General features: G+C 42.7%; 1 protein-coding gene across 2 annotated transcripts in view; it reads right to left on the bottom strand.

Moving 5' to 3' along the window:
- cacna2d3a (calcium channel, voltage-dependent, alpha 2/delta subunit 3a) overlaps window positions 1–23,358 on the bottom strand; it is a 119,593-nt gene that overhangs the window by 28,828 nt on the left and 67,407 nt on the right. Inside the window, exons 11-19 of one of the 2 annotated variants that reach the window (XM_085146167.1) lie at window positions 17,537–17,615; window positions 12,614–12,747; window positions 10,377–10,394; window positions 6,786–6,857; window positions 6,342–6,422; window positions 4,592–4,666; window positions 1,003–1,086; window positions 773–844; window positions 77–138 (exon numbers count right to left, since the gene is read on the bottom strand). In XM_085146167.1, coding sequence (XP_085002293.1) covers window positions 77–138; window positions 773–844; window positions 1,003–1,086; window positions 4,592–4,666; window positions 6,342–6,422; window positions 6,786–6,857; window positions 10,377–10,394; window positions 12,614–12,747; window positions 17,537–17,615 — 677 coding nt within the window. The remainder of the gene's footprint in view (window positions 1–76; window positions 139–772; window positions 845–1,002; window positions 1,087–4,591; window positions 4,667–6,341; window positions 6,423–6,785; window positions 6,858–10,376; window positions 10,395–12,613; window positions 12,748–17,536; window positions 17,616–23,358) is intronic. The other variant, XM_085146168.1, reaches the window with a different exon arrangement.

Genomic DNA, 23,358 nt, shown 5'->3' with positions numbered 1-23,358 from the left:
AAAAATCTGTTGTTGTTTACAGATTAACCACAGGAAGCTTCAGTCGGTAGCTTAAGGAAGTCTTCAGACTTCTTACCTGAAAGGAGTCCCTGTGATGTCTGTGTAGTAGTAATCATTGTGCAAAATCAGCACACGTTTCTGAAAGAGGTGAATACAGTCGTGCGTTAAACGCCAGGCGGTGCTGTCTCATATCATTTCTTGCAGTCTAGCGCCATCTAGTGGTGGAAGTAGTAAAAGCTTCTGTTGGGCAGCCCTTAGCTGCAGATGGACATCAGTCCATTCTTAAAGAGTCTCTGGTGAGCGTCTCTGTCTCTCTATATAAATATAATTATAGAGAGACGTGTGTGTGTGTGTGTGTGTGTGTCTGTATTTACATACCAAATGCTTAATAATCAGCCTAATGCAAATCTCTCTTTAATATGCCGTGTGCGAACACACATTTAACACATTCACACATCCACACACACCTTTCTCGCTCTCTGACAGGCAGGAAGTAAAGCAGAATCAACGGGCTGCTGTCTCCCCGTATTCAGCAACATGTGCTTTGTGGAGATAAGGGGCTCACACGCAGAGACACACACCAGTGCATGCACAGCAAACCAAATCAGAAACAAAATCCCTAAGTCCGTCCTGTACATCACTGAGCCAGCTGTAACAACCCCTCAGCAGAGTCAATGCTTGCTGGGAAGTATTCTCTCTCGCTCAGCTCAGGACTATCTGACAAGTTGTTTGTGTGTTTTTGTGTTTCATTTCTGAACTTTGCATTTCTCACCCCTTTGTCTACACTCTTCTTCACCTCCATCGAGAAGGTCCCCGTCTTCCTGTTGACCATTGCATTTCTTAGCTAGAAAGACAAAGCGCACACACACACACACACACACGCACGCACACACACACACACACACACACACACACACACACACACACACACACACACACACAGTTTGATGACACTGATTTTCAGAGCACTGCTGTCATGATGCAGATTTACTCGTGTCTCACCGTGTCTTCCTTATCCTCCCATTCCACCTCAGACAGATCCACGCTGCTATAGTTCGGTTTTCTCCTCTTCTTGCCGTCTCCATACTGGACAAACATCCCAACACACACATGCACGCACAATCAGAAATACTGGAAATGACATCACAGAAAGAGTATGCCAAACTACGGCAATTCTGTTGTTGTTATCAGTTATCAAAACAAGCCATTGCATTTCACATAATGAAACTGTCATCACAACTTCCAAGAAAATGTTTGTATTTGGTTTTAAATAGTCTTGAACAATAGTTGTCCAATGTTGCATGTTTGTTAAGCCACGTAGCAACTGCACTGTGATCCAGTCAAGCAAAGAAGGGACTAAATTCAAAGGATGGACCAGTGTTGTGTGTACGTATAACTTGGCAAAGAATCTATTTTAAATTGAATCTTTACTTTGTTACTAACATGCACAAACACATCATTTATCCCCATTTATTTAGTTGAATGTATAAAAAGATAACAGAGTCTGACAGCTATAAAATACTATGTTTGCACCAACAAGGTGATTCTCAAAGCACCACTAGCCAAAAACTTGGCATATCTTGGTGTGGATGGTGTTGCCTGGTGGTTCTAGACAAAAGTGTGCAGGTGACAGGCCAAAGAAAACTATCTACATCAGATGAACAGGATCTAAAAGTCATGTCCTTAAAAAACAGTCCAGTGGACACCAAACACGGGACCTGAAGATAAAGAATCATCAGAAATAGTTTCAGTGGGATGGAGGCAATCGTGGAGCCAGTTTACCTCTTTTCTTTCCTTAAGAAGGGAAAGAGGGAAAAGACTGAGGTGTATAACAGCAAAAGAAGAAACTGATACATGATAAATTATTACTGAACCAAAGAATTAATCTTTTGTAACAGAAATGACAACAGAAAGAGTTTGATGAGTAGGTTGATATTGTTATCATAATTTACAGTTAAGTATGAAAGTAAACCTCAGAAGCCACCAGCCAATCTTTGTTTAACTGAGACAGAAGCAAAAGTAAAAATTACAGAGTTTTACATGGTTACTGCTGCTGTTTCGTGCTTGTGGTTACTCAGTCATGCTGACAAATGACCTTTTGTCTCTGGCTTTGAAAATTAGGACTGTGCTGTAGTGTAAGGAGAAGTAGCCACAGAAAGACAAGCAACTGCTGACAAACTATCTCCACATAATCATGTTTGCACCTGTGCAACAATAGCAGGAGCTCCTTTTTCAAAGCTACTGTAATGAAAAAAGCAGGAGTGACACAAGAGAAAGCAAAGCTTCAAAAATGTAAATGTCCTTTGATGTAAGTGGCCAGATAGTTTTCACTGGTTAACATACAACAAAGAGACGACGGGAGTGGGCGGCGGCTTGAATTGTGCAGAATATGATGCAGCTGTAAGTTTCTAACAGCTTGTCTCACAAACTACATGCATGAAAAAAGAAGAGGATCTTTTTCAATAAGAAAAGGGTTATTTATTGAAACAGTGAATACGTTTTCTGTTTGTTCTTGACCATCCAAACCAAATGGTCTGTATTTGTAAAGTGCTTTTCTAGTCCCTAAGGACCCCAAAGCGCTTTACACAACCAGTCACCCACCCATTCACACACTGGTGATGGCAGCTACGTTGTAGCCACAGCCACCCTGGGGCGCACTGACAGAGGCGAGGCTGCCGGACACTGGCGCCATCGGCCCCTCTGACCACCTCCAGTAGGCAACGGGTGAAGTGTCTCTCCCAAGGACACAACGACTGAGACTGTCCAAGCCGGGGCTCGAACCGGTAACCTTCCGATTACAAGACGAACTCCCAACTCTTGAGCCACGATCGCCCTGTGATACGTTAATACGACTTTAACACCATGACCCACTTTATTAGTAGAGTTTTGCTTTATTTCTCGGTCAACTTCATAACTAATAACTTGCTGGACAAAGACAGTGTTGGTAGTTGTTGCCTCTGTACACAACCACAATCAACACTTGGCTGATGTGCAGACTTTAATTCAAGGAATTTAAAAAAATGCATTAACTGTTTAGGAATTACAGCTGTTTTATACATTTTCACTGGCTCAGTGTTTGGATCTTTCTTAAATCCTCCATGTTTCCATTCATGAAGACTTCTCTTGCTCGTTGCTGTCAGTTTTCGATGTTGTGAAGCTGTCTTTCTAAACCATGGAAACAATTCTGTCATCATTCACTTTAGCTGACTGCTGTGGTCTTTCAGGCCTTTTGCTCTGTTCTGTCTCTCTGACAGGTTGATTTGGTTTCTTCAGCCTCCCTCTCTTGAATCGACACATCTTTGTGAAAATTACAGCAAAAAGCTATAAAATACAAACACTTTGAATCAGCTTCAGATGTCATGTCTGTTTGCTATGAAATAAACAGGGAACAGGCTTCACATGGCCATGACTGCCTGTCAGTCAGTTCTCCGATTACCTCTGAAAATGCAGGTCTGTGTATAAATTCCCATAATGTTTAAACACTCAAGCATTTTTTTGTTAAAGCTGAAAGTTTCATTTCAATCATGTCTTGATTGTTTGATTTGTCACTGTGGTGACACACAGAGGCAAAACCATAACATCTGCATTTTGTCCAACAAGCTGGATTTGAAACTACTTTGATTTAAGAATAATCTTCATTTTACGTACACCTATAAAAAGCTGGTGTCATCATACCTGCTGGCACTCGGGCCAATAGCTGCATAATTGAGTCTTAATTTCACTATTCCTTTATTTAATCAGGTGCTTCAGCCTAATAAAGCACCGATAACTTCTTAAGACTGAAACCGTGGAACAACAGTTTATGTATATGTAGCTTTTATTAATCAAGCGTCAGGATGCAACGGTCCAGGAATACACCGCTGCTGGGTCGCTCACTGGCTTGACCACCGACCCTTTAAATGAAGGTGAAACAGATCAAAGTACTGAACCTTTTAATTGCATTTGATGTGTGTTTATGCGTGCGTCTGTGTTACTACTGTACGTGTGTCTACTTTTGAACCTGTCAGTGAGGACAGTCTCCCAGCCCTCATTAGCTGTTAAACACTGGTCATTAACGTCTTTAATTAGACCTCTATTAAACCATCTGTCTGTCTGCCTCACTCATCTCATCTGTTCCCCTCACATCCATAGGAGCATCTCTTCTCCCCCAGTGTTACACCAGCCTACCTGCACCTATCCTCACACTCAGCAGGTCCCTTGCTTCCTGCAGCCTCCCTCTCTTTCTACACTCGCTCCGTCCAGCTCTTGTGAGAGGAGTGGGTGAGTACAATAGAGTTAATCACAGCCATTCAGAAGCTGTATCTCTGTCTATTCACAGCAGAGGCCTGGAACATGCTCTCCTCATCTACATACCACCACGCAGCCAGCATACTCACACCACACAGAGCGCCACACAATTACACACCGTTTTGTTAAAGTCAATCACAATCTCAGTGTGACAACAAAAAAAAGAAAATTGGTAAGTGACTTGATGTGAACTGGAGAGGGTGTATTCATCTATCAGTACAGTTTCAACTTCAACCTGTGCATCCTAAAAGGGATTGTTATGGTAACAAGGGTCACACTCAGGAAACCTGCAGGTAATACTCACGAGTGGCCGTAAATCCGGGTGGGTGAGGATGTAACCGTTGTTGGTGATTGCAAAGGCGTAGCCGTGAATGCCCAGCTAGTAGAATATGCAAAAGCACACACAAAGACACACAAAGACACACCAAAATGATGCACAACAAATCAGAAGCTAATTGTAAATCTGGTTAATCAGGCGCCTTTCACAGTCTTTGTTTTTGTGGTAAAAGCGAGAACCGCACAACGGGAAAGGACGGCATCGTTCATCATGTCATGTCTGAGCAAATAACACGCTTTCAAATGTCAACACCTTACACACATCCAGGATTCAGATCTACAAAAGAAATCAGTGCAGGGATGTGGGTGGGGGGACACGACCAGAATGCATTAATGAACCGAGTGTAATTTCCTGTCAAACCAGGAGCTGTGACTCAGTTCATCTCTAATTTATCTGCGACTTGGCTTTGCATTCAGTTACTGTACTCTGGACTGACCGACGGAGTATTTGATGTCTTATAAGGTGGGGTTTTGGACCGCTGGTGGGACTGGAGAGGTGGAGTTCAGTGTAGAGGAGAGGGTGACTGGCACAGAAGTTGCACATCATGTAATCAGTTTCTCCTATTTATGCAACAGCTTGCTAGGATCTGGTGGAAACAGACAGTGGCTGTGTTAGTAGGGATGCAACGATACCAATTTTTTCAAACCGATACGATACCGATACTTGGATCTGAGTACTTGCCGATACAGAGTACAAAAACCGATACTTCTACCACACACACACACACACACACACACACACACACAAATACAATGAATTGGAAGACAGATTTTATTTTATTCTCTGCCGATAAAAAATAAAATCTTAATAAAAATGACCACAAAAATTTCAAGTGAAAAATAAGCACTTCTGTCTCCACATTGTAATTTAACAAAATATCACTGAACTATTGGCTGTCTCGAGCTTTCAGAATAATAAATAAACACTTCTGTTTGGAATAAAATAAACTTTTAAATTATTGCAGAGTGTCCATATTGTAAACAAACAAACAAAATAACAAAAGTATTTGGCATTGACGAACTCCTCATCTGCCCGTGGATCATCAGTCCACTGTGCTGTTAAACCGAGGACTGACATCGCGCACACACTGCTTGTCTTTACCTCTTCAGAAAGTTTTGGCACCATTATCTCCCTGATTTTCCACGACCGGCATTGGCTGATCATCCAGAGCGATAAAATGAGTCGAGCCTCTGTTATTTTAACTGCCCGTGGATTTTCTCTTGACATTTTTCTTCGCTTTTCCAAAACCTGAGTTAAAGTTGGCTGTTCCACACTGCTGACATTTTGTTTAGCCTAGCTACAGCAGCCTCCAGTTTCTCTTTTTATCTGGAGCCGCCAGTCTCACAGCACGGGATGTCCCCCTAGTGGCCAATCTAAAAACTACAACAGAAATGACAAGCCACCCTCTGATTAATGAAATAAGTTGGTATCGGTTCATGGTATCGGTTAACTTTTACGAGTATGAGTACACACACATTTTACAGTATCGGCCCCGATACCTGATACCAGTATCGGTATCGGTGCATCCCTAGTTGTAGCCATACAGTAAAACATCTTCGTGAGCTAAAGCTGTGTGCATGGGTATTCAGGACTGTGCCAATGTGCACGAGTGTGTAAAACTGCTTGTGTAAGCATTGGGAACCCTCAGTAGTCAGTGATAGTGTAAAACAGTAAATAATGGCTGTTCAGATCCCTAATCACGTGCAGGATGTGGTACCTTATATTTGGGGATAGTCTTGAGCAGCTCAGAGACTGGCACATCTGTCCCAACCACCCCCAGAAGGATTCCCCGGTTTCTCTGCACACAAATATACAAAAATTGGTTAGCTCAGTTTAAAAGGTTACTTACACAACAATCTTCTACAGCCGCATCAGTGCCTCCGTTTATGTTTTTATAAAAATATCCAACGTGCGATGCGCTGCTTTGTCCCAATTTTCAAACTGCAATCAAAGTAATATTAGCATCCATCAAATACACAAAAAAATATCAATGATTTTACCATTTGTGTCAATTCTCTCAAAGACTAATTCCCCGTGATGGAAGAACTCATGAGGAAATTTCAGTTTCTCAGTTAAGCTGTAATTTCATTTGAGACATCGAGCTCTGGAATCACGAGGCAGTGACGGTGAATGAGTCATGTATCACTGTATGTGAGCTTACAGTCTCGTTCTTGGTGCTGAACACTGGCATTGCCACCGTCGTCATCAGAACTGGACCTTGACCGTCCTCCAACTGATTTGTGAGGCAGAAACAGAGAAACAGAAAGAGCCAAAGGGAGGGAAGAGAGGGAAGGTGTTGATGAAACTTCACTGTTTTTGTTACAAATTTTATGTCACCACAGAGCACATTTCATGCATCTTATATGAAACATCTTGCCTAGTCACACTGAGCAGTGTTTTCAAGCTGCAAAACATCCGTGTGGAACATAGAGTTTGATGGGAATTTAGCCGAGGACCTGATCATCTTCTTCAGAGACCAACGAAACGTCCACGACATGTTTTATTCATGTTTATTATTTGCCCTAAAATATGTGCAATCACAGTCTGCCTTTGATCTCTTGCAGAATAAGCTCATCCAAAGGCAGCGCTTCTAGTCTGGATCTGGGTGTCTCCCCCCTCTAAAGACTGCTGGGATAATTATGATATTTATCTTTCTACCGGATGTCTGTATCTGACGATGATATCCATTACAGATGAAAGCTTGACACTGTTTTCTTAGGAGACTGGAGGAAGGCTTGACAAATATGATCCAACCTTGCCTACCCAGAAATGTTGAATCTGTGTAAATGTCAGTGACTTCTTCCATTCAGCATCAGTAATTGGATCATTAAGCAAAGAATGAATCCAAGATGAAAATCTACAATAGTTCTGGGAACACGGAGCGGAAAAAGCATGAAGCATGTTCTACTTACGCGGCACTAATCAAAGGAATATCATCTTTTAAATTTGTTGGACTGACTAAATATCAGCACGCATCTTTTATACCCACATTGTAAAAGTGCTTTCTCCACCCCAAGACTTTTCTTTTCTTTTTTACCACGAGAGATAACAGGTAATGACAAGGAAATCTGTCAACATCCCTCAGATGCTAAGGAAAGAGGAATTAGTGGCACGAGTTTGGACAGCTGCTAAATGTAATTTGGAGTCCAATATTGGACATAGACGGGAGAACGAAGCATGCCTCGATACTGCAGCTGCAACACGTGGCAGCCGTGCTACTACAGAACGGGATAAATGAAAGAGATTTATCCAAACCCAGGTCGCTTCAATCAGTGCAGTATATCACTGGTCCTATGGGCTGCTGTATCCCTGTGAACCCCGATAGAAGACTCTGTAACATGTGAACTCTTTGAGCAGAGATCCAGATTGTTAAAATTGGTAAAAATGCCCACGCTTACCCAGCACTTCCAGGGATTGCCATACTTTTGGGTAAAAAAGAAGAGGCAGTGCATTTACAGTCACCATCAGAGAAAATCCTTATTTACCGTTCCCAAGGGAGGAAAGACCTTTAGAGAAGGTAAGATACACTTTATTCAGCCCCGCGGAGGATTTCTGCTCTTTGCATAACCCAGCCTAATTATTAGCAGCACAGGGCAGCCAGCTTGAAGCAACCAGGCCAGTAACTGCACGTGTTTAGATGCTGTGTGAAATCAAAGACCTATGGTAGAGCATGAGGGTTCCACATCGAAGGCCGGCCCCAGCCTGGTGTTGCTGACTCAGGACCTTCTTGCTGTGAAAGTGGAAGTGGTGCTAACCCTAATCCTTACGGGATCCTCCTTAAGTCAGAACTCACACATCGGCCAAATCTCTGCGAATTTACCTGCATGAGGAAATGAGCTGTGGAAGTTCTTTCCCTGCTGTGGGTCAGATAATGAACGAGAACACCAGTGGGCATTAATACACTTGACACCGCACCAGCACATACCCACACACACATAAACACGAAGACCCATCAGAGGGCTAACGTACACACGCTGGCCTGTGTTTTATGTTTCATGGTACACTTTATAATCTAGGTTGCTGTGACAAATTGCATGGAGGTAGAGGAGGTGACCCCTGTTTCCTTGGAGACCAGGTTTGTGTGTTCGTGCGGGAGCCAACGCCACCTCTGCAGACTAATTTGAGGAAACTAAAACAGACCCCATGGGAAGCTGAGCTGGCACACATGCAGCACATGTTTTTACTGCGCAGGTGTTTGGGGATTATCTCTTAATTACCTCAATCAATATTAATGCTTTGCTTTGAAATAGCGGCGTTCATGTTCATCCAGCAAGACATTTTGAACATCTCAGCATCTCCAAAAGGCAATCAGCTGCTCACAGATTCCCCATGTTTTGGTCTTCGTACTTAACCAAGTATCAGTCTCGTTTTTTTAAACTTCAGTGCAAATTCCTCCTGTCACTCCCACAATGTTTATGATTCTTTAATCTCGTATATTCTTTCTCCAACCCTCCCTACCGTTGTCCTCAAATATCTCCCCCTGACACATTCCTCTCACCTCCCTCGCATCGTCCCCGAGCTCCAGTGTCAGTTCATCCAGCAGAGTGGGAAACAAAGCCAAATGAGCCAGAGAATGATGAATGAAGCTGGTGGAACGAGGGATAGGAGAGCAAGAGGGAGGATGGCAGAGAGGAGAGCACAGGTGGAGGGAAAGAGATAGGGGCGAAGAAGCAAAGTGAAACAATAAAACAGAAAACAAAAGAAAGATACGATAAGAAAGACGGACTGCTGGCTCGCAGTGAGAGGGAGAAAACCGGCGAAAGATAGCATGAAGGAAAGATGATGACTTCAGTCCTAGAACACAAAGCTCATCAATTTTCTAACAGAGCCAATCCAAGGAGTTTTGCTCACTTCTTATCACACATGTTTGCATCTTTCTGTCACTGGAGTGTTGTGTATGTGTTGTGTATGTGTTGTGTATGTGTTGTGTATGTGTTGTGTATGTGTGTTCATGGCACCAGAGCAGTGCTGGGGCAATTATATGCAAAGGATTGGTTCAGATTCCTCGCTAATCCTAATAAAATTACATCTATTTCAGTTTCTGCTGAGCTGTTTGAGGTCGATCAGCTCGGGTGTGTCACACTAACAGCACTGTGTCAGCCAGCTGTGTGATGCTACTGCTGCTAGCTCACACTGACGGGGAGCGCTCTTTTGTTTCGCCATCATCACTGTTGTGATTACAGAGCTGCTTATCTCGACCCACATACGATTCATAAATCATCGGACAAATAAAACACTGAAAATGATAAAAAGGCATCAGAACAGATCGTCCCGCCAATCATTATGGACTATTGGATTTTCACCCAGAAGATGACAAAACAGCTTATTCTGGAAAATTCTACCAAAACAAATAACACAGGCAGTCTTGTTTTCACACCAAAAATCACACAAACAAAACGAAGCCTCACATTTACACACATCACCACGATGCCAGCCCAGAGACACTGGCAAAGCAAGGCTAACATAGCATCACCAGTGAAGGATGAGCGAGTTTGTGCACAGACGTGTGCGAATGCGAAATCAGACGTGCAAAGAGCGCGTGAATGGCACCCGTGACAACCATGAGGCATGGCTTCAGTCAGGAAGTTGACAAACAACATATGACAACGACACATAAGAAAATGCCACGAGCCGCTATGATCGTTCATTTCACAGATATTAGAAACCGAAACGCACATGCACAAGAAACGCACACGACACACAGCAGGCCTCACCACAGCACAATGCACCAATGACCTCACACCAGAGTTACCTTTTGTGCTTGGGGGAGCTAAAGAGAACAGATCAAGAAGGAAGAGGAGGTGAGAAGGAGGATGACGATGAGGAGGAGAGACAGGGTCAATACATTTGTGGATAAGTGTCAGAAAGCCTTTCAGTGCAGTTTTCACTGAATGGAGTGCCAGTGGGCACATAAAATCCCCTGACATTGAACACAACTTAAAAACAGCGACTGTCTCAAGAGAGGCGACGTTATAGTCAAAAGGGCAGCAGAGAGGAATCAACACTCAAGTGCCGTAAGAAAAGGTAAGCATTTCCTTATACGTGTTAGGTCAGTGCTGAGAGTGTGCACTTCTGTGATAAATGGGGGGAAATGAGGACAAAGAGAAACAAATGAGCACAGAAAGACAGAAAAGGGTAAAACATAAGGGATATTAAAAGGATAGCTGAGAGAAAAGAGTCTATTTTTATGTCGTTTTTGATTGCGTGGTGGGTATTTCTAGTGGAGGCACTTACCTTTGCCTCTTCACGTGGCCAAAGCGCTCGCACTCTTAATCTATACACAAACTGTTGACTCCTGCTATTTTCTCTCCGTGTCTAACACAGTGACTTCAGCCAAGAAGGACCAGTGTGGGTCAATAATGCAGCATGTTGTGTGAGGATTCGTCCTTTCAACTCTGTTATTATCATTCAGGGTTTTTCAGGATGTTTGTGTCACTCAACTATAGAGGATGTACAGGAGACGAATGCACGATTTTGGTAAATATTTCTGTGAAGGTTCTCAGTCATCAGGTCATCGTAGTCTAAGGAGCTTGCAAAGAAAAGCGTCTGGACGTCTTTAAGTTACTTGAAGACGTTTCACCTTCATCCGAGAGGCTTCTTCAGTTCTAAGGTCAAATGGTGGAGAGTCCCAGATATAAACCTAGTGGGAGTTTCCCCCCACACAGGATGGGGGGATACTACAGGACTCAGCAGTCCATCTGCCTCTAAAGGTCAAAGGTCACTCTTTCGAGGATGCCAATGTTCACATTTTGGACAGAGAGGACAGATGGTTTGAAAGAGGAGTGAAAGAAGCATCTATGTCCACTGTGAGCGACCATCTTTGAACAGAGGCGGTGGTTTACGACACCAACTCTCTGCCATCTATAATCCAGTTTTGAGTTCCCTCCCCAGACGCCTTAACGCCCACTCACATCCTGGGACATCTGACCTCAGGAAATCACATGATAAGGTGGGGCCAGGTTTCACAATGAGCTCACCTGAAACTCTGGCTGATTGGGACCCACACCCAGTTCCACACCTTGGCTCAGGCGATTAGAGGATCATCAGGGGGTCCTTTTGTCCCTCTGTGGGGGGAAACTCCCACCAGGTTTATATCTGGGACTCTCCACCATTTGACCTTAGAGCTGAAGAAGCTTCTCGGATGAAGGTGAAACGTCTTCAAGCAACTTAAAGAAGTCCAGACGCTTTTCTTTGCAAGCTCCTTTGACTTTGGTAAATATTATTATTTTGACTGTAATTCACAATATTCACCACCTGCTCAGTATGTCGGCCAGTGTTGTGATAGAAGAGGAGATTTAGAGAATGAACTATTCTGTACCTACCTAATGATGGCACATGTGGGAACAATAAATGGCCCATGCGTTCAGATCAGACATTAAATTTACTTTATTATAGCAGCTCCCCAGTACAATTGCACAATGTTGCATCCATGTGAGAAGAGCCCACATAAATGCCCTGGTGACTGTGACTCATCATGCTCTGGTGTGATGGCATCTAAACCAAGCACAGTATTTCCAGTATCAATAAATCTGAGGTGAGACTTTTTCACGCGGGAAAGGTCAACTATGGGCAATGCCCCAAAAAGGATTCTCCTAAGACTGTGTGGAGTTGAAAATGCTGCAACTCACAAATGTTCTGCTCACCCTACAAAGCTCCAAGCACACACAGGAGGCTCGTTTACTTAATGGGTCCATCTGCTACACACAGACTCGTTTAACTCACAGTCAAAGGTGCAAATGCAGAAAACATCGTCAGCCCTCTGCTCGTCTTTCACCCTCGATCACTTTCATTTGGCTTGTTTAATTCATTCCCCTTCAAAATACATGTTTTCACAATACGAACTTATACAAAAGGTCCTGTGGTTTATGTGTACAATAATTCAGCTCATTACAGAGTTTTCTAAGCCTAAAACAGCCCAGTGGATATGTGAGGCTATCAAGGACCACGTGAACTGGAGTTAAGTAGCAAGCGAAGGCGTATTCAACTCACAGTGCTATCGATGTAGGCCTCAGTCCAAACTGTGTCGTGCTCCCGGTCAATCACCTTGGGGCGACTGAGAACATGGAGATACTCCATCACGTTCTCTTGCACATCTGCCAGTGTGGAAATTTGAGTGAAATACCCTGTTGAGCAAAAAGTGGAGGAGAAAGATAAACAGAAATGAAGAATTGTTCATTCTTAATTAAAGTAGATTAATTATTGAAATTAGATGCTGCCAACAATGAGGCAGCACAGCTCAGAAGTCTAACTGCCCAAAAACACATGCTCTGTGTCTCTAAGCTGTTTGAGGGTCGATCAGATGCCTGAAAAAACATTTTAGCTTTATGGAGCCAGCAACATGTTCCAAGCCATCGCTGCTATTTTAATCATCTTGGTAACAAAGCAGACTAACTACATGTGGGATGCAGAGCTGCTGACCTGCTGTTTGCATGATGGAAACTTGGTTAAATGTATGACTAACTTTTAAAGTATCCTCCGCAAACTATTCAAGCAAGTCCCATCATGGGTTTTTAATGTATCTGTATATGCATGTGTATCTAAATGTAAGAGCAAAAATATCTCAGTTAAACTACAAGCGATTCCATCTCCCATAATGGCATCGTTATGATACTAATGTGTACGTGAAGGAGGAAATATACTGTCTCAGGAGGAGGCTCAGACAAAGCGAGAGCGTCAGCACTGCAGTCAGAGACAGAGGCGCCGTGAATAAGGGAAAGAAAAAGCCCACCACATTTTCACCCAGCTGTAAAAACAGCAAACGGCCTCCATCACCGTCGGGCATTCAAGTAGAAAATCATAGTCGGAGGAAATAGATGTTGGGGTCATCGTTCCCGCAACAACTTTTACTCCACAGGGAGAAAGGACCTGAAGTCTAGACACAACACACAGATCTGTGATAGATGGTGCATCAACCCAGCACAAATATCTGATAATATGCACCATTAATTACAAGCTAATCTTAAAACTATATCTACGGTAAAGCCCAAAATAGAATAATTAACTAAAAATAAAATCTATTATTGACAAAAAGTGCTGATGTCACATAATTGCTGTAATCAGTAGATTAACAGACTTAACTCTGAACTTGACCTGGAAGTGAACCTTTGCAGGTCTTTTTGGAGTTGGCTATTATTCCACCAGACGGTGCAATGAGAACACACATACAGACGCACATCACAAAGACACCGTCTAGTCTAACGGCATCGTTCATCACAGCGGCGAGTCGAGAATTACCGCTCCCTCTCGAAGGCTGAGGGCGTCCTTCGAGCTGAGGCGTCAGGGCCGGGTGCCAGGGGAAGAAAGATGAAGGCTCCCAACTTTCAGTGGATGGTGCCCATGTTGTACATACAACACAGCCTCAGCAAGGTGTGGACAGGGTGAGGGCATCAATATATTTTTACACGACCTTGGTCTGGGTCACATGTAGCAAATAAGATCCAGTAAGGTGTCCTGATTCGTGAAAATAATGGATGAGGTGGAAGTGAAAAATGTATCATCGTGTAAGGAAGCGCTGTGTTGGTGCACAGCTGTAAAAGTATTTTACAACAAAACTGTTTTTTGCTTATTAGAAGGAGAGAGCGCGTCGGAGGAAATGAAAGATGATAACTTTTACTCCACAGGGAGAAAGGACCTGAAGTCTACACAACACACAGATCTGTGATAGACGTGTGCATCAACCCAGCCGGTAAATAATCTACTTAAAGAAGACTTAGAAATGTTGCCTTGCTTCCTGTTAAAATGCCCTTTAAAAAAGTCCTGATGTAAATGCTGTTAAAATGTTCTGTGTAGATTTCATGATGTAGATGACTGATTTATAATAAGTTACATAATTTCATGAATATATATAGTTTGTGTTGAAATGTCTTTATTTGAAATGTACATGTGTAAAGTGTAAGAGCTAGTGTCTCGTGAGAATACCCTTAACGAGAGTACACGAGACTTTGCATGGACTGCGAGGGAGCAGATGTCTCTCATGAAGCGATTTTAAGCTAAAAGTTTGCTAAAAGAAAAAGTAACACAAGGACTTAAGGACCTCTTTTCAGGACAAGCAGCCAACGAGGTATTTGTCATTTGAGAAATGTTTTTATTTGTGTTTGGACTTAATATGTGTACTGTAAAGTTGTTCGCTCGTGACCAGTTCTCACGGCGTATTGGCGTATCGGCGTACTGGTGATGGTGAAGCCGAGGAGAGAAGGCCCAAGTAATAAACGCCCGTTTCAAAGAACCGACCTGTGTCTGTGTTGTCGTGAAGAGAGCTACTGATTACCTGCAGAAATACATTTAAGAAAACTCAAATGACTCTAGAGGAAAACTACTCCTGCTCTGGTTGCAACAAGGCAAGTACTGATGTAGCATTTAAATCTGAATACAATTAAGATGTTAAACTGCACGTGTAATAAACTATTTATAAAGAGGTGTTGATTAGCTTTGATACACATTTTGGCAAATCATTGCAAAGAACATCTGAAACGACACTAAAGTTACTTGTAGACAACACGGCGATTTGTAGTGAGAATATGGAGCAGATGGAAGTAACCCCGGAGAGGAGGAGGAGGTATGAAGGTAAGAACATGTGTGAATGAGGTCGAAGGAAATGCGAAGATGCAACGAGTAGAGGGAGCGAAAGGGGACGAGTTTAAATAATATCGAGCGTCCAAAGCAACAAACTGCACACGAGAGCACGGTGAAGGTGTGGTAGTTATGTAACAATAAGAGTATTTGTCTTTTTTTTCTTTTAAAAAATGTTGCCTGATATATCAGACACATGAAACATAAACAGATTTCTCTAATATCTTCTATGTGTTGTTTATTTACTCATTTACGTCCGACTTAGCTCAGATCAGCGGTTATTTTGCTTGTGGTCATCCAAACAGCTGGTGTGTTAACAGGGGAGCTGCACAGTTAGTGAACAAACTGTCCAACATCAACACTCGTAACAGGATTGAAAAGTGTTTCTCCCAAATCTTCTTTACTTCTTACTTTTTCACAGATCAGCCATTATAAATCAACAATAAGTTACTATAACACTGGCCCACTAATAAACTGGTCGATTAGAGGTCGATCGCTAAAAGAGTTACTAGTTGTGTTCAAAATGGTCTTTTAGCCATTCTTTCTTATAAGAAGTTGAAAATGTATTTGTTGATATACAAGTAAAGTGAAATGGTTGTTATTGGTTTGTTGTCACTTTTATTGTACTTAGGATGTGACAACACATTAACCAGTGGGATTGACCAACCACTGCAACAGCCCTATGGAGTCAAAAATGTATCTACCATAACTGGATAAATAACCTTTGACCTTTACACACTCACCGCCAACCAAACGTATTCCTAGTATACAGGGCAGCACGGTGGCACGATGGTTAGCAAGAAGCTCCTGAGTTCAATTCCACCATCAGGTCTTTCTGTGTGGAGTTTGCATGTTCTCCCCGTGTTCGCGTGGGTTCTCCCCGGGTACTCCGGCTTCCTCCCACAGTCCAAAGACATGCAGCACTTTGTGGGGTTAATCGAACAATCTAAATTGCGCATAGGTGTAAATGTGAGTGCGAACGGTTGTCTGTCCCTGTGTGTTAGCCCTGAGACAGACTGGCGCCCTGTCCAGGGTGTACCCTGCCTCTCGCCCTAGCTGGGATAGGCTCCAGCCAGACCCTGAAAAGGATGAGTGGATGGATGGATAGTAAATATGCGGTAAATGCTGAGAGTTAGTGAAAACATCTAACATTATTTTACCGATACTTGCACCAGTTCAACCCAAACAAGTTCCTCTGGGGTTACATCAGAGCCATCCAGCATAAAAATCTGCCAAATCAAACATGCGGCGCCACCCGCTCTGGCGACTCCTCGTGAATAAGGAAGCAGCCAAAAGTAGCTTTACTTGCACTGTGACACTCGTAGCATTTGCAGTCCTGCTAATATTCTGGGCCATGTTTTTGACAGAAGACTGTTCTGCATCATTTCTGCAGGATGGAGAGGATGTCACAGTCATCCCCCTGAATCATCATCAGTCATACACATTACCATACTATAGCATCACACACACACACACACACACACACACACACACACACACACACACACACACACACACACACACACACACAAGTCTAAACAAACACAATGTTTTCAGCAACCAAACAGGTCTCATGTGTACATCTCATTGTTTGCAACAGACTTGGGGCAACATGTGCATTCCCTGGTGCATGCACACATAGGCGCACACAAGCGCACACAAGCGCACACAAGTGCACACAAGCGCACACAAGTGCACACAAGTGCACACAAGTGCACACAAGTGCACACAAGCGCACAGCCAAACAAGAATACTCAGACGTCTGTGAGTCTCTCTTGTCTCAGGTTTTATCATCACTAATATCCTCAAAGTCACTGGATGGGTTCTCTGATATCACGTCCAAGCAACACTGTGGATGTTCTTGTATCACACATATACGCTCACACACACACACACACACTTAACACCCTTTGTGTGACCTGTGGCTGGCCTGTCTTATCTGCTGGAGCCTGAGGAAATGGAGCCAGACTGTCTCTGTCAGCCACCTCCAGCTAAATATAGATCCTGAAGGAAAGTGCTCTACGCATTAAGACAACCATGACCACACAGAAAGCTGCTCCAAAGTGCTGCATCGCTATGATTAATCTGGACTTTAAGCTCCAAGAAGAAGTAATATGACATATGTGGCCTGTGCAACTGGAACCCGTCGCCTCCTGTCGCATACGCCTGCTTATGCTGATGAGCGCCGACACACTCATCCATGCTAGTGTGTGCATGCACACAGACACACACTCCAAACACATCCTGCATAATGTAAAACTTTTCATCCAGCTGACAGCGACACGCTGCAACCACCAACACAGATTATAAGGGGAGAGAAAGTACCGTGTTTTAAGAGCCCACCTTTGTTAGCACACGCCATCCATTTGAGATTTTCTGCGAAGGCTGATTCTCGACCAATCAGGTAAGGAAATATACGGACCTGGGGAAAGAAAAGCAGATACCTCCCATCATTCATTTTAATCATATTTGATAGGGGCCGCCGTGGTACCATTCAGAAGATAACACTGTCAAAGCCTGGCAAAAGACTCATGTAGTGATTACCGAGTCCTTTCTCCTAGTTGATGATGCTTCCTGAAATTTACTGTGTTACCTTTAAATTTACATTTTCAGTTCCAGCTATTTTTATTTATATATTCAAGAACCTAAAAATTAAGGATGAGCAAAAGCAGGCGAGTGTTTTGAAAATCTGCAATTACAGTGATTACAAAAGATAAAACGCAAATTTTAATTTGAAAAAGCTTTATGTGCTCAGCACGGAGAATCTTCTTTACTCTTATGTGCCAAACCCATTTTTTCCTGGCTCATTGGCTCCAGCAGCAGGTGAATTTGGCAGGTGCAAGTATGAGAGTGTTAAGAGATTTGTTGCCAGATTGGACCAGATGCAAGCCTCTGGGGGCACAGCTGCTGTGCCTATTGCATATGCATTTTCCACTGACTTCCTTAACCCCGACAGCATGTTTCTGTTTGTGTGTGTATGCTGTGTGTGCTGCATATGAATGCACATGACTGCGTAGACCTCTCAGAGTTTTAAACATGTATTTGATACAATTTTGGAACTCAGAAAGTCTGAAAATTGCAAAAATTAATGCAAAAATATCATTTCTGTATAGATGCAATTGACTTTTCCTGGAATATGTATGCGCTGCATTCTCTATCACATTGTTTTTAACTAACAAAGTCTTTAAAATTAATACGTAAATTTACCACCTTGACCGTGGACAGTTCCAAATTGTTTTTTCCAGATAATGTCGTCTGTTGATAACAGTAATATGTTTCACTGAATAAGCACAGTTGTTTGACTGTCATTTTTTAAGCACCGCTCATTATTAGACCACAATAATCCTCTATTCATCAAACTTCAGCCATTTGACTGACACTGTTAGGAAAACACTACACAGCTGTTATAATCAGAATAACGCTGCGTCAGACTTTGATGAAGAGGTGTCATGTAAGCTTTTCTTTGTGTGATTATGTGTTTACTTCACTGAAAGCCAAACCGCAACAGACTGGTTATTAAATATGGACGAGGTTTACAGCTGAGTAAGAAAAACTGAGGTAGAAGAAGAAATTGTAGAACTTGAGCCACGACATGCAATCGTTAAGATAGTTGAGTGCACAAAGTTTACATACAAGGAGAAAAATGCACATGCACGAAAGAACAGACACATCAGGATATAAATACTGCAAATTCATGCACACACATACAGAATGCATAGATAATCATATGGATGTAATCAGTGTTGGGAAGGTTACTTTTAAAGTGTATTCCATTACAGAATACAGATTACATGCCCCAAAATGTATTCTGTAACGTATTCCGTTACGTTAATGAGAGTAACGTATTCTGAATACTTTGGATTACTTAATATATTATCATGCTGTTTACAACTACATGAATGTACTATTGCTGTGATTTATTACTGTTACTGAAGGTCCGCGGCTCCGAACCGTAGTAAAGGGACCTCTGGCTAATACGGTGGGTTCTGTGTCGGGCTCGTAGCTGAAAACTAGCTTTACTTTGTTGTCTGGGTCAACTTTGCTAGCAGAGACAGAGAGAGGCGATGAAAGGCTGCTCCAACAGAACTTATTGTTTTTGGAGGAAAACACGAACACGGTGTACAGTCGAGTCTTAATAGCTTACTTACAGCTGGGCTCGTCAGGCTCTCTTCTTGGCTGCAGTGGTTATTATTATATTTACATGCTTCCAGCTCCCGTTTCTGCTCGATGACAGCTCGTACTTTTCCTTTTTCTCCCTCCCTCGCTCACAGACACATAACGTGTATGGCAGTCCATTCTCCCTGCAGCACGGACTACACTGCCCATGATGCTACATTCTTTAGAGCTATACCTGTAGCATTCTGCCTGTTAGCTTAGCACAACAACAACAGGCGCTCTCTCACCCAGGAAACACGCAGAGAGAGCGTCACCCTGTAACCATGGCAACCGTAACGCTGCCTGGAACAACAGAACGTAGCTGTCAAACAAAACCCAAACAGTCCTGACCCGCCACAATATGAAACAGGGAAGTACCGCCGTGTAATCCATTTATTTCAACAAAGTAACTGTATTCTAAATACCACCTTTTTAAACGGTAACTGTAACGGAATACAGTTACTCATATTTTGTATTTTAAATACGTAACGGCGGTACATGTATTCCGTTACTCCCCAACACTGGATGTAATTTCAGTTAGTACATGTATGAATATTTTACATATTTAGCATTTAACTTAATAACTGATTCTGTCCTCCAGAACATTCACACATGTTTTGAAAGAGTAAGTAAAGCAAGCAAAGTGTTTTGATGTTTCTGTTCACTACTTAACAAAGTCTAAGACCTGCCAGACAAAGTGCTGCTTTCAAAAAACTGGCTAATTTTACATATAGATCAACCTGATGATTTAACCTGAATCCAAATTTGCAACAAACACAGACATGGCAAACAGAAATGGTTTGTATACGGACACTATTCAGTGAGCCTACATGTGTCTGTGCAGAAGATATCTGGTCAAAGAAGCTTTTCAGTTTGCAGTCTGTGTGGGCACGGCTCTTCTATTTCCATTCAGATACAGGATCTAACAAGCTTCATCAGCAAGTCTTACACATTGATTCACAGGCTTCTCCAAGGAATTCGTTTTTCCGGTCTAGTATTAGTTTTCAACTTGCAATGAGTAGTCTCACAATTCAAATTGTGAGGCTGAGACACACTGAGACTGACACATGAGTGCTCGTGGTATCACCAGTCTCACGAGAGAGCCTAAGGATTGGCTGTAGTGCTGAGTAATCTCCACTCTCCAGGCAGTTATGCTCTAGGAAAATGAGGCACAATGTTGGCAAATGCAGGGTGGTGTTGCCTTGTGATGCACTGCCAAACGGTGGTGACAGATAAGGTATAGGCAGTGCACAAAGACAACTCAAAAGCTGTGTGTAGGACAGCATATCAGATATACATGTGGCTCTCTGTGCAGCATCTTTCAATAGGCAGGGACGTCATGTTTCACCTCCCTCTCAAGGAGTTTCCACAGTCACGTCTACGGCCACACTACAAGCTCCCACATCCAGTGCAGCCCTTTGCATCCAGTGGAAATCTCCTAATAACAAATCATCTGATTCACTGCGCCTGACTTCTCAGTATATTGAAAAGGAAATAAGAGCAAAGGACACAATACTGTGACGCACTAATTAAAAACAAAAACAACAAAAACTAATCTTGAAATGATTACAATATGTCATTGGATGCAATATAGTGCTATCAGCCTAGAGCAATATCAGCAAATACAAATTAATGGAATTTGTGCAGACAGGCAGTCAACTCTTTTTTAAGCGCATGTACACAGTGTTCAACTTTAATTGGCATTAATCTGCTCCGGCTTGGAACGCCGTATCCCGTTTACATAATACACTGATGGCACATCCCAGGTTTCTGTCCCCGAGGGCAGAAACCTGCCAAACAATTTGATCACAAATTAGCTGTCTGGGGATTTTACAGCTCAGCAGGCTACAGTCTCAGGTAATAGATGGAGTCTGGCAACACTACACACAGAAAATTGTCAGTGTTTTAAGTCAAGGGACTCGTGATTGTTCTAATCAATGCCATCGGCTTTTTCCCTCATTTTTTGAAAGGCACTTCAAACAACGCTGAGATTTCCATCTCACAGCCCTGTACGGTCACAGGAAGTGCTGCATTGTGTTTAAAAGGTTTTATTTGCTAGGAGAGAAGATAAGCATGTGCATGAGAGGGTATGTAAAGAGCCTGTGGGTGTTTTGTATGGTTACACTCATCATACAGGTGTGGTTATGTGAACATTTGTGTGATGCTGGTTTTAGTAAGTCTGTAGTAAGTTATGTTTTGCTTCAAAAATGTGAAGGAAAAAAACGTTTGCACATTAAGAGAAAATCACTTTGAAAATAATCGCTGCTGTAACAGGAAGAAATGTTTTAGACTTTTTATCACGGCTGTTATTTTCTTATGGTAATCAACCCTTCATGTGTGACACATGCTGTCTGAATACAGACATTCATCATGTTTTTAGCATCCACGTTTGTATAGTTGGTGCGATTCTCAACGGTGGTGAAGCTCAGAGATGGGTTGGAAGGAATCCATTAAAAAAACAGCAGTGGTGGGTGGAGGTGGGAGATTGGGGGTGGGGGGGCAGACTGAAGAGAGTGACAGAGACTGAAGACTTCTATTATCAGTGGGGCTTCTTCTAAATGGAACTATCTCACAGCCTTGTCCCCTCTGCTCACTGATGTTCAGCCTTGAGCTGTCGGGAGCTTTCGGCAGTTTTAATACAGACTGTAGCAGACATGCAGAAACACAATGTGCAAGTGGGGCACTAATGGTAACTAAAAGCATCCATAATGATACACAGAAACATCTACTCAGAGTCAGTGTTAAAAATGACTAAAATATGTCTTAACACCAACAACTGCCTAATCTCACAGGCCTCTTACCTGAGTGAAGGAACTGTTTGTGTCCTTTAAAGTCATATTCACTTTTACAGTATGTGTACTGTATACAGTGTGTGTGACAGTGAATATGTACTATTGCATTTGATACTTCTGTCATTGACCTGTTGAGCTTCAAACGTTTTCCTTTAGAGAAAAAGACCTTAGAATAACCTTTTCTGTCTCCTCCTCCATCTTTTCTGCACTTCGGTTGCATTTCCTGACAGATCAGAAAGCAGCACAGCAACACTGCAGGACAGCAGCAAAAGTGTGTTGTCTTTTTCAACAGGGCCATGCACCGTTACTTCAAAAAGATCCCATACTGGATCCACTCAATGCCCTCTGCTTGTCGAAAAGATTTACTGCACAAACAGAAACCACACAAACTGTGATCTTGGTGGTCTTTTTAGACAGATTTACCAAGACACTGAACATTTCTCAAGCAACTGTATTTCTAATTGAGTTATTTCACGTCCTCGTTTTAGGTGTGACAGCGTTTTAGTAGGTAAATGCTTTGACATGGATTGAGCTGCGGTGTGGGGAAGCCCTCGAGGGGTCTGGCGATGGCTCGCAGGCCTGGCAGATCCCCGTGCGCTATAGAAATGAAGAAGTTAGAAAACTGAGAACAAGGAGGGAGGGAGGGCACGTAAACGAGAATGAAGAGCTTGCAGAACTGGAGGAACCTCTGTAGATGACAACCGGAAGGAGCATGTTTGGAGGCTTCCTGCTCATGAAATTCCCAAACATAATCTCCAAAATAAATTTGCATAATTAGAAGTCATTGCCCTGACCCTGCAGTGCTCTTCTCATTCTTTCTGTTGATCTATGTACACTACATTCACTCATCCATCTAAATGACTGGATTCAGGTGTTCCAGTCACTTCCATTGCTGCAGATAAATGAGATCAAGCAGGTATCCAGACTGCTTCTACAAATATTTGTGAAAGTCGCTCTCAGGAGTTCAGTGAATTCCAGTGCGGCACCGTGATAGGATGTCAAAAGTTGTGCGAAAAGTTGTTGTGAAATGTCCTCTACACTAAATATTACACAATCAGCTGTTAGTGTTATTATAACAAAGTAGAAACAATAGGGAACAACAGCAACTCAGCCATGAAGTGGTAGACCATGCAAACTGCTGACGTGCATAGTGTGCAGAGGTTGGACACTTACAGAGACGGTGCTTGTCTGACCTCACTGAGCCAAGTGTAACGTTTG

Source organism: Neolamprologus multifasciatus, chromosome 20 (genome assembly GCF_963576455.1).
Source record: "Neolamprologus multifasciatus chromosome 20, fNeoMul1.2, whole genome shotgun sequence".
In the NCBI taxonomy this organism is placed as follows: Eukaryota; Metazoa; Chordata; class Actinopteri; order Cichliformes; family Cichlidae; genus Neolamprologus; species Neolamprologus multifasciatus.
The sequence above is the reverse complement of the archived record's forward strand: the minus strand, read 5'-3'. Positions and strand labels throughout refer to the sequence as shown.